Source organism: Aythya marila, assembly GCF_965140915.1.
Source record: "Aythya marila genome assembly, chromosome: 7".
Taxonomy (NCBI): Eukaryota; Metazoa; Chordata; class Aves; order Anseriformes; family Anatidae; genus Aythya; species Aythya marila.
The window spans coordinates 6,331,449-6,343,825 of NC_139048.1; the positions used below are offsets into that span (position 1 = coordinate 6,331,449).

At 39.7% G+C, this 12,377-nt stretch overlaps 1 protein-coding gene across 2 annotated transcripts in view; it reads left to right on the forward strand.

Moving 5' to 3' along the window:
* CACUL1 (CDK2 associated cullin domain 1) overlaps window positions 1–12,377 on the forward strand; it is a 45,497-nt gene that overhangs the window by 1,843 nt on the left and 31,277 nt on the right. For both annotated transcript variants that reach the window (XM_082765187.1, XM_082765186.1), the window contains exons 2-3: window positions 4,165–4,291; window positions 8,683–8,785. In XM_082765187.1, the coding sequence (XP_082621313.1) occupies window positions 4,165–4,291; window positions 8,683–8,785 (230 nt within the window). The remainder of the gene's footprint in view (window positions 1–4,164; window positions 4,292–8,682; window positions 8,786–12,377) is intronic.

The following is a 12,377-nucleotide window of genomic DNA, read 5'->3' on the forward strand; positions in this document are numbered from 1 at the left end:
ATCCAGATTTTTTCCTCCAAAACAAAATAAATACATTGCTATATCTTAGTATATAACTACTTGCAGCTTACTGCTTTTGTTCATGTTTTTGGTCGCAGACTACAGCAGTCAAGCGGGCCCTTTTTTGGTCTAATTCAGCTTGCACATTAAAGGAGGAAGAAGATTAGATGGACACTTCAAAATCTTTCTAGGGGAGGCAAATGCATTTCTCCTCCCTTGAGATTTGGGTGAGACGGAGAAGTAAAATCAGAAATCAGGTATCATAATGCATAGCTCATTTAATAGCTTTTGTTCTGGTTAGAGCAATGTAAGACAATTTTCCGTGTTGTAGTAAACTTATAACTAAATCTGTTTACATTGATTCGATTCAATCATAGCCAAGGATTTATAAAGTGATGCTATTAAGAAAAATAAAGGTCATAAGGGAGGAAATCAGAACAAGAGCTTTTAGTACTCTAAGGGAAACCACTTTTTGCTAGCAATGGCAGCATACCCTAATTGGGGGAAATGCAGCTTTCCGTTTTTCATCCTTTTCAAGCAAGGGTGATTATGAATGTATTTAATGCCAGTCTCATTTTGGATGGGCACGTGAGGCTGTGAGTGTCAGCATATCCCTTAAATCTCTGCCTACCCTGTTGCATAATGTAGTTTAACACAGCATAGACAGATTGTGTCAGGAAAAAACAAGGAGTTTAACGCTTCTTTTGCTAACCAGCCTTAGTGCAGACAAAGGAAAGTATCACTAAACCCAGGAAAGAATTGAAGGCCGCAGATTCATGGACTTGCTAAGGTTTGCTAGGATGTTTTGGGCAGGGTGTACAGGGAGTCTCCTTGGCAAGTGTGTGTGAGAAGTGAGGAGAAGAGAAGCGTGGAGCTCCAGCGGTGGCCATGAGATTGTAAATTAGTGTCAGGCACGTGTCTGCAGTTTCTACTCTTGCACGAAATACTTTTGGATTGTAGTGAGCATTGCTAATTAAGCAATAAAGCTTCATATATTTCACTCTTGAGGTGAAATAATCAAAACTTCTGAGAGATGTCTTGCTTCTGTTTTTATTGACTGAGTAAATGACGGAAAATTGATGGACCAATGCCTGCTTCGTTGGCAGTAGGTTGGATTCCCTTACACCTACGCCTTCATCCCTTGCTTTTTTAGCCATAGCTTTAAAAGGACAGGTTTTCTATGTGACTATAGTAAACTTTTGGGGTATGTGTTCAGGTAAAGTTGCCTCACATAAATAACAGAATCAGTGGTATCACTGATTTATACTATTATGCCGTTCTTCATGTTCTGTGCCTCTTACCTTCCTAGCATCTTTTTTTGAGCTATGCAAAAAATGTGAGTTTGTAAGTTTTTCTTATCGCTTTTCTGGGCGATGTATGCCTACTCTGGGATTTTTTTTAACTTAGTGCTTTTGCCATTTTGCTTGATATCTTGGAGCAGGCTGTATTTCAGTTACAGCTGTGATGCTGAAATATCTAGGCTATCATGAAGCTCATGCATATTCTTTTTCACCTAAGTGATTTCACTGCTGCATTTGACTTGCACAGGTTTTCTTTTGAACCTTTTAGTGTGTGGAAAAGCATCAGTTGCTTCTCTAGCTTTACTTGTGAAACATAAATCACTGGAGAATATTGGCTTCCTTTCCATTGAATCAGACTCGGGTGGGGCAGGGAGAGAAATCAAAGTTGCTGTAGTTGGATAAAATCATGCATTCTAGCATGCCGTGTTACAAAATGCCTGTGTCACTTCCCAGAAATGTAAGTCTCAGGGAAATGAAGCTCATCTTTTAGAATCACCCTTGCCTTGCAAAATGGAAATGGAGGCTGTTGGACAAATTTCTTTTAAATCTTGAGTACCTAGTGTAGGGAAAACATTAAGGATGTCATCCTAAAAAGATGTGAAGAAAAAAAAAAAAAGAAAGATGTTTTTAAAGGGTCCGTATTTTTTCATTCTTTCTTTCCTTCTGTTTGTGGCTCCTTTCCTTCCTGGCCTTGAGGTTGTTCTTGCGGAGTTTGTAACTGTAGGATACTGCTTTGAGCCATCCTTTGCTCTTTGTGTGTGTGTTTGTAAAAATAAAAGGGTATTGCTGGCTTGTGGCAGCTGGTGAAACTTGAAAGGAGCTTGTTTTCTGGATTAGGAGAATAAAAATAGTGATTGTTCAATGGGTAGTCCTTGGTCTCTTAACTTTGTAAACATTGCGGTTGGCTTATTTTCAGAAATGGAGTGTGGAAATCAAATGAAATAATACTTGTAAGAGTCTTTTGAATAAAATCGAAGCTTTTCTAGGAAGTTACTTGGAACCCATGAGTGTTTTCCCTGCAGACCTGCTGGGGCTTGTCGTAAGTGTTGTGACCTTTATCTGTGGAGTGCTTCTACTGGGCAGGCCTTCCTACCTGCCGCCTCCTTCTATTTCCACGTTGTTAAAAGAAATACTTACCTTGTGCAGTGTTCTCTGTTCTTCCTTGCTCCTTTTCTCTTAAACGAATAGAACTTAATATGTTAAACCAGATGTGGGTGTTACACATCCAAATCCGCAACCAAGATTTGGACTGAGATTTCTGCTGACTGCAGTTCAGTGTTTTCTGCGGAGCAGCACTGCTGCAGAGATCCACCTTTTCTGGGTAACCAGGGGAAATGCAAATCCTCAAAGTCTGCTACTGAGTGCAAGTGGGAGTAGTAAGGCCCCCGGGTGGGAGCTGCCCCAGGCTGGCACCCTGCAAGGGCTGAGAACTGGAGCAGATCCTTGCCACACAGATGGGCAAGGGGTGAATTTGCACTTCGATGCCTTGCTCAGCAAGGGTTCTGGCTGGGATGCCCTCAAAAGGCTCATGGTAGGAGTAGTGCCTGCTCTTACAGGTAGTGATTGCACATTTTTCTTGGCTTTCACCTCTCTTTAGTCTACGTCCTCTTCACACTCTTCTTCTCGTCACGATGCTGTTAACTGTTTTGTCCAACTTCTCTGAAATTGTTCTTAGTAATGCTGCCAACAGCGACCTACCAAACTCTCTTCAAGCCCTCATGGAGATAACATTTTGTAAATCTTGCTATCCAAACCCAGCAGTGGATGTACATTGAGACCCGTATTTACAGTGAGTCCCTATTCAATGTAGTTCTTCTGTGCAGTGCCTAAACCCGGCAGTTTGGGGTGGGAATTATCTGTAGTCTCTGTTCCATGTAATGCTGGCCCACACGTGGTGTTGAAATGAAGAAATGCCCTCAGATTTCCTGGAGTAGATAGTTTTGAGGTTAAGTACAGCTTGTGCTGTTAGTTACTGAGGTTTTTCTTCTTGAGTGGCTGCTGTGAAGCAGTGGTGGTGTGACAGGCCAGCAGGTAGGTCTCTGAAGGGAAAGGTGCTGCCCCTTCTAACGTGGCTGCTGCTGGCACTGAGCTGCATATACGAAGGTAGTTCAGAAATCTTCTCTGAAAAAAGAGAGCATAAAACTCTCCTGTGCCTGTGGCTTGTGCAAGAGGGTGCAGTTGGGAAGCGCTGGAGTAAAATCAGGGAGTGATGGTGCTAACGTAAATGCCTCCTGTGGGGAAAAGGAAGATAGAGGGGGAACTGAAACGCGGATCCAGAAGAGTCTCCCAGGAGCTTAACTGCAATTGAAGGCAGAGGGAATTGTGTAAGCTTTTAGGCCAAGGAAGCTGTTGGTGTCATCTGAGGCTTGTAAAATTCATACAGCTGCTTGGAAGGACCAGTCTGAAAACTCTTCAGTCTTGGCCAAAGCTTGCTCTTCTGCCTGCGAGGACTCAGTGGAATTGTTGTTTCTGGGCTCTCACAGAGTTCTCTAACTTAGTAGTCAACTGACTTAAATGTACTGTGTTTAATAAATTCTGTCATGCTAAAATTCCTAGGAGTTGATTTTGTTTGTTAATTTTCCCTTCCCCTGCCTCTTGGGCCCCTAAAATTTATCCAAGCACTGATTTGGCAGCTTTTCTGATTTCTTATTATTTTCTAAATAAAAGGATGCAGAGTCAAGTGTGGGCTTTATTTTTAGGTGAGGTTATCTTAGCAGAAGCGAGCTGTTCCTATTTTTTTTTTTTTTTTTTAAGGCCAGCTTATCAGTGCGATCAGAATTGCAGCTAGTTCACTTGGTTATGATCTTTTGGCTGAAGCTGTACTAAAAGAACCACTAATTGTAGCTTTGTCTTTTCCTTGTAGTAATGAATGTTATAACGATTGAAGACTATAAGAGCACATATTGGCCAAAGTTGGACAGTGCCATAGATCAGCTTTTAACTCAGAGTCCTGGTGACTACATCCCCATCTCCTATGAACAAATATACAGGTAAGGAAATCTTATAAGTGTTTCATGACTTTTTTTTTTTAAAAAAAAAAAAAAAAAAAAAAGAAGTAAATGTTCTGTCTTGCAGCCTATGCATATGTTGTTTTTGTATTTATGGGGAGGGATGAGGGAAGGTTATGTAAAGTATGATATTTTTTAAATAGTTGGAATGGGTAACAAATAAATACCTTGATATCCCATGTTAATAGGAATAAATGCTGAAGAAGAAAATGTGTAAAATGTTAACATTAAAGTAAGCTCTACCACAGCTGCTTAGCATCATATATTAAGAAATGCATTGAAGTTTCAACATCCCTTTCCTCAGAGGGGAAGAAGAGAATGGCATGATAGGTGTTTGACTTGACATGGCAAAACAACTTTTGAAACATTCAGTAGGATTCAGCTTGGTGCAGTAGAAGTGGGAGAGTAAGATAAAGCAACTGATATTTCCGTATCAATTGTCATTTGTGTGCTTTGAATCAGTAGATTGGGTCTGATTCCCCTCTGACCAACCATCCTGCTGCATGCATGTGTGGTAGAGCTGTGTGAAGGACTGGCATGCAGTTCAGTGCCTTACATCTGCTTTCCTGCCTGGAGAACACTTGATTTGTGCCTGGCCTGGAGCTTTGCTTTACTTTGCTTTGAAAGGAATCTATTCATTCACCAGAACTGCCCTGCAGACTGAGCTAGTGCACAGTTGGGAATGGCAGGGGGATGTGCTTCAAAGCCATGCTAGCGCTCTAGACAAACATACTAAATGCTTTTGAGACCTGACAGTTTCTTCTGAGAGCGATAGAAACAGGTATTTTTGTTTTGTAGGTGAACAGGATAGAAAATGGGGAGCTGCTGCTGTGTTTACGGGCCCTTGCCAGCAGCACAGCTAGTAGCCTAGTGTTGCACCCTAAGGAATAAGGCAGGCAGTTCTGGAGCCTTTCAGTTCTACTGTCTTCTGCCCACTTGCTCATAGCTACTTTGTCAATTGTTTGGGTTAGGGAACCAGATACAAGACTGGCAGGTGTTCAGTCTTCCCTCTTATCTCCAATTAAAAACTTCAGTAAAATTCTTCTTTTCAGACTTCTGGAACTGCGGTTGTCGGGACTTAGACATCAGCATCTGTATAGCAAATAAGGGCGGTCAGTTTGGTTTGAGATGCGTTTTGCAGCTTGAGTGTAAGCAATGAAAATCCTCTACCCAGCTTGAAATTGGCTATGTGCAAACAGGCATCAAAAACAGTTAACATCTACTAATACTTGTCTGTAATTAAGAGTAGGTGTGCTTTTAAAAAAAAAATACACATATTAAAGGAGTAATAGGTTTTAAGTTCCTCCTATTTAACCCTTATACGTCAGGGTGACACTTAATGCAGTACTGTAGTGATGCATAGATGTCTATTGCATTAATTTTTACTATTATCAAAACAATAGGTTATAATTTAGTGTTACTCATAAAGCTAGCGTGTCAGTTCTAAAGTTTTCTTTTGAAATTATGTCTGTGGGTGTAGCTACTCTGACACAGCCTCTTCCAGCTGAGAGATTTATTTACTTAATTTTAGAGTGTCCTTTTGCTTGACTTACAGTCTAGACAAGCTCTATTGAAGATGGAAGAAAAAGAGTTCCTTTTCATTGAATTTATTGATGATGCTTGCTTGGAGTATTATAGAAAATATGTATCAGACTTAGGATTTAGATCCTCTGTTTCTGTAGGCTAGTTCTTTACTCTGAAAAATAGGCTGTTTTTTATCTCAAGTGGTTCAAACAGCTACATATCTTATTTTTTTACAGTGAAATTGAGCTGAAAATACAGTGGCCTTTTTGATCATAATTGTGCTGAATAAAGGAATCGAGGTTTCTATAACGCAAATGTGAAATACATTAATAGACACACACTAGATAGTGTATTTGATATGATAGGTGGTAACTGTAGGTGTCTACTCCACAGCAGTGAAAGTTGGGAGAGAACTTTCAAGGTGTGTATACAGATACTTACCGTGGATCAGCTTACACATAAGTTATCAAAGTGTGCTTTTTGACTGTTTTCATCTCCGAGTATAGTTGCTTCCTATCAAAAGGGTTTAATATTGATGGAAAGTTGTAATGAAAACTGAGATAAGGAAATGTGAGCAGTTAAGTTTTATTCTCTCAGTCCTTTCTGAAGGTAATGCAGTTAGATCAGTGTTCTTCAAGACAACTTGCAAGTCTCAAATCTCCATACCTCTCATTAAACGTTGATCTCCTAATGTCCTGCTTGAGTCTTCCCTCTTTGTTAAGGTGCTTGATTATGTTAAAAGACTGACAAGCTGGTGACTTCTTTTGGGGTAATAGCAGGGCAAGGATGAATCACAGAGTCAGCCTGCAATCAGGAACTGAAAACAGGATCTGAAAATGGGGAAGTAACCTCTAAATAGAAGTGTTGAGATAAAAAAGTACAAATGCCCTGCATGTACATATGAAATCTAGTGTTTGGCTACAAGAACCTTGCTGAAGTAAGTGTAGTGATAGCGCATGTAACGATAAGCAGATGCACCCTAAAATTCAGTTTAGTTGCAGAGTTATAAATGAAGTTATAGCCAGGGCTATGCACTGGCTAGTTACTGAGCAAGCTTAAGGTCATTTGTTGTTGTTGACTTGCTGGGTGGTTTACAAGAGATCACAAAAGTCTTTCTGGCTTTCCTTACCCGTGTTTCTTTCTTTGATCAAAATTAAATTCATGTTTATGCTGTTACTAGCTTGTTCCAAACTAGGATCTGCCATTGATAGACTTCATGTGAAAGAAACAGGACTTCTACTATTATTTAAATAACATTAAACTACAGATACACATTTATTTTCCCAATATAATAGGTGGGATGGTGCAGGGTGTGTTTTCTAAGAAGTGGTGTGGCTTGCCAAATGAAAAGACTTTGCATAAGGATGAATAAAGTAATTTTGGTGCCTTTGAAGTTGTCAAAGGTATTAAATAAAAACTTCTGAAAGGTAAAGGAATGTTCAATCTGTTAAGGATTATCTGCTAGTAAAACCTTCCAGAAGACTCAGAGTGGCAGTTACTGAACGAGAATGTTGGATAGGCCCCTGAAGTCTTGGAGCTGGTACCTAACCTCTCCCTTGCATTACAAAATTACGGTAGCCCTTAGTTGTTTTAATCCCTTTTTTATTTTTGTTTTTATTTTTTCAGTTCATTTTCCTTTGTAACACCTGCTCAGTAGGGAATGGGAATGTAATTATTCCCATAGAGGGACGTGATGCTGCTGTACCATGTCTTTAGCCTTTAGGTACTACTATAAGTATAAAGTATTAAAGTCTGGGATCTGGACCTGGCTTGAAATAAGTTGGTCTGTGCATGTTCTAAGAGCAGTCTCTGGGCTAAACTGCTTGCTGCCGCAGTAGTGGGGGGGGGAGAAGGTTTGGCTTGCCCAAGATATCAGGTGAAGTCTCCCTTTGCCTCTTGATTTTTGGCAGCTGGCTTTCAAAGTGCTGACTTGAAAGAATGAAAGCGCTGAAGTAAAATAAAGCTGCTTGGTGCTGCTAATGCCCAATGATGAATACTGTAACGTAACTTGGGGCTGAAAATAGTGTGTGTGTGTTCATGTGTATATCCATACCTGCACGTATGGATATGCACACCGTTATATGTGTGTATAAATATATACAAACAGTTTAACAACTGCTGTAAATGTGCTTTCAGTACATGGACTCAGTGCGGATATGCTGTTATTGCAGTATGAAAACAATGAAATGTTCTAATAAAGCAAAAGTGGCACTGAAGAACAACAGAGTTAATACAGCCAAGCCTTCATGGAATGCAGAATGAAAGTTTTGTTGCTCTTTCTCTGTGTCTTTGCTTATTATGGAAATATATATATATATATATATATATATATATATATATATATATATATATATATATATATATAAAATTTAGGATTTAAGTCATAATAGATGGAATAACCTGCATAGGTCTTTATTTTTAGGACTTTTTGCTGCTTTTTAACAGGGGTTTTGCCCTAGGACGTATATGTATAATAATCCTTAAACCTGCTTAATTTTTTGGGGACTTTATTCACATTATTATTTGTGGGGGGAGAAAAGCCAGGACTAGGAGTGTGCTGTTGACAGCATTACCCTGCCTGTTCAGAAGTGCACTCTTGAGAGAATTCATTGTAAGTTAAAGCCAAGTTGGGTGGGGGCAAGTGGTGATGGACACTGGGGCCTTCAGGCAAGACCAAAGAGTCTGCTGGAGCTCATTCCAAGCTTAGGGCTGTATTAAAAAGTTCAGCAATCATTCACTTAAACCTGTTAGCCTCTAAGTTGAGACTTGAACAAAATATTTTGAAGTCTGTTATCCCTCATTGCAAACTGTTGTGAGTTCATCGTTTGTTCCTATATTTGTTTCTGCAGTTGTGTGTATAAGTGTGTATGCCAGCAGCATTCGGAACAGATGTATAGTGACCTAATAAAAAAGATAACTAACCACTTAGAGAGAGTCTCAAAGGAGCTGCAGGTAAGAAGCTGCACAATCTAATTCTATCTTTCCTGGGATCTGTGACTATATTGCAGCATGTAGATGGCCTGTGGAGGGGATTGCCATTAAGACTAATTTACACTAGCTTACTAAATTGAGGACTACTTAATTCACTGCCTGACAGAACAGCAACTGCTAGGTCTGGTTGTATAGCACGGCTTAGCCTTAGAGAGATGCTCCATGTGGATGGAGAGCAATGCCTAACATTTAATATCATGTAGAATCAAAGACTGGAGAATGGGAAATCTATTGTGTAATCTAGTGTGTAAATACTTCAGTCAAACATGATCCGAGCGTGTGACATTGATGTCTGCCATTGCTGTGCTAATCTATATAAACTGTTTGTGGCCTTTGTGCCTCAAAAGCAGCACAGAAATGAAAATCTAAAGGAAGAAGTTAAAGTGAATTTAATATGAATTGTGAAATACCATGAATAATATGAATAACTGCATATGAAAATCGTGTGCTACAATTTATTCTGCATTTTTCTTGCCTATCTGTAGATGTCAGTGGTTTACAGCAGTCCTAAGAGAACTTGTATGTCCCTATGCTCTCTACATCTTATTCGTGCATCCATGTTTGTTTTCATGTGTGTTCCTTGTTGAAAATTACTTTGGGACTAGAATTTCCAGACACATTCTTGACGTTGTTATCACTCTAGCAACAACACTGTTTTATTTCCTTACAGCTTTGTCACTTTCAAAACTGATGTTTGATTTCTGTACTGACTTGTGTTGAGTCAAATAGATGCATCAAATGAGCAGGAACCCTAAGCTACGGCAGCTTCTGTAGTGCTTCTAATAACTGAGAGCTAATTTCAGTCAGTCAAAAGCAGTCTTACTGCTGTTAACTGCAGCAGGTACTTCTGTCTAACCATGCGTGTCTGTCAAAATACACATCCCTGTGATCATTCTGATGTTCTTCTCCCTTGTCACTCTACTGTTGCTTTCCTTATAAAAATAATAAAAAGCCAGCAAAGCAACAACCTGAATTTGACGGATATGGTATTTGGGACAGTCTTTGACTAGGAAATATTTAGGTCATCTTGAGCTAGGTTCTTTGCTGCTGCTTTTCTGTTTTACTATTTCTCATTTCTCACACAATGACATTCTCCTCTGTTCTGTAAAAAATCTGCTAAAGCAGACATAATACATTTAGAATAAAGTCTTCCCTTGGTCCTGCTGAACTGGTGCAGCCTGTACATTTTTTCTCTGATTGTGAGAATGAGGAATCATTGCAGTTGTATGGGTTTGGCTAGTGCTTATGATACATCCCATAGTAGTGTGGTATGCTGCTTTGCTTTGAATTTGGGAATACCTCAAATTCTTTTCTGGGTGGTAGTCCTTGATTGATTTTTCCTGAGTTCTGAAACTAACTGAGCAGCTGGGTTTAAAGGTCGCTATATACATGCATTAACTTTTTCTGCCTAAAACCAAGGTTGTCTTCGGAACATCTGTTGTTAGAAGAATACTTGAGACAACTATTGAATGCAATCTTTGTCTTGCAAAAGGTTTCTTATGTAGGTTAGACACGCCTTATGGCGGGTGGCAAGACTGCTGTCAATATAGCATGATATCATCTTTGAGTGACTTTGTTTTTGGATGGTAAATCCAGCTTTTTTGAGCTGCTGGAAGAAAAACTTGTATGCCTTAAAATCTGTTCCATAAAGAAGCTGTTTTAACTAGAGACTGTCAAATAGTCTCTTAAGAAATTACTGTATTGTATTTTAATATTCTTATCTCTATGATCTTAATAGGTTTTGGTGACGGTTAGTTCCTTTATTGGGTTTAATGATGAAACATGGTGCTAGGTCTTTACCCAACCACCACCAACAAAAAATTTATCTTGTAAGTGTCGGTCCCGTGGAAGTTTCTCATTCACATGGGCAAGAAATAAATACATATACAGTGTGGATCTTTTTAATGTGCAATAAGTGGTGGTTTGCTAACTCTGAGAAACTCACTCCACCTGCCAACAATATTTAACCAAATTGTGGAGTTCTGTTTAGTTGTCAATGTGCAACTTAATGCAAGATACATAAATATTTTTGCATGCAGAGAGGCACAAATAGCCTGATACCAGAATATTGATTTTATGTCAGAAAGCAGATGCCATGTAAACTGAAATGGCAGGCAAATGCAAAGTGATTTTGGATAAGCCAAACAACTTATTTGCATAGAAATGCAACAGTTTTATGGCAGGTGGATTGCAGAATATCTGTGTAACCAACATGCCAGAGCAAGCTGTTTCCTACAAGAACAACTCATCAGCAGCAAAAGCAGTAAAACTGTCAGGTACCAAACTGTGGAAGCATCCAAGTGCACCGGTCAGACTTGCTCTTGCTTGTTTCTTGCTGTGCTGGAGTTCATCCTCTTTCTTTGTGGCATTCACTGCAGAAGTTCCTTTTTTTTTTTTTTTTTGCCTGGCGAGTTTGCCTCTGGCTGAAAGCAGATGGGTGGCAATGGGTGAGGTTGGGCTGGGTGTCCCCCTGGTCGTCCATCCCCTGCTGACTTTGCTCGTGGTGACTGCACTCCCCAAGGTCTGCCCCCTGGGTTTTCAGCCCGAGAAATTAATTAGCTGTGCTGGGGGAAGCATTATGAAAATGTGGGTGTGCTGATGAATGCTCTGCGTGCGAGGCATTGGGTGAAAAGCAGTGAGCATTACCTGCCGGGAGGGGCGTTTAAATGAGATGAGTTACCAGGTGTTGTATCAGCAGCCCTTTGAGACGGGGCCTCCTGTATCTCAGGACATTTCTAGCTCCCTCCTGGCTACACAAGGAAATGATCCCTCTTCAGGCTGCTTCATGGAGAGACCATATCTGAGAAAGGATTGCCTTCCTTTCCTGCAGTGGATGTCTGACAGGTTTCTCTGCATGAGTAAGGATGTGTTGCCACATGAAGCTTCCAGTAATTAAGAGAATGAAGTTTCCCTAACCCTTGAGTTGGTCAGAATTTTTGACTATTTGTGTTTAGGAGGAAAAAGAAAATTGGTTGGCTGCAGAACACACAAATGAACATATTTCCTGTTGTCTTGAGGCTTATGACGCCTGTCCGCATATTGATGATTTTTTTTTTTCAAGGTGCTTTATTTGGAAACATTTTATTGGTAATGGACATAGCCCATTATGTTGCGGTTTAAAATAATGGCAGCTGTTTTCGTGGGTAAGTGCTGAGTCATTCAGAGGTATGAGATAGGGTGGATACACAGACATACTTTCAAACTAAATGCATTTGTTTTTTTAAAACAGTAAAACTATATTTGCATTAATGACGAGTGCTTGGCCTAAACATATTCTCCTGTGCTCTGATAGTCATTTAAAACTAATTACAGTGTCCATCACGTATCTCTTCATCAAATGACACTGGGAACTATTTTAAGAATTGACCCATGGATGGCCCATGATAAAAGTGCTTTTTTTGTGCAAGTGTAGTTAAGTATTTTTGTTTTAGTTAGAAATATCGATAATTCCTTTAGGAAATGACTGAGAGCTGAAAAACAACTCTGTCATGTTATGCATGGCCTTTATGTCAGAGTAAAAGAGAAAAAGGGATCTATTGATTTTAAATCCTGA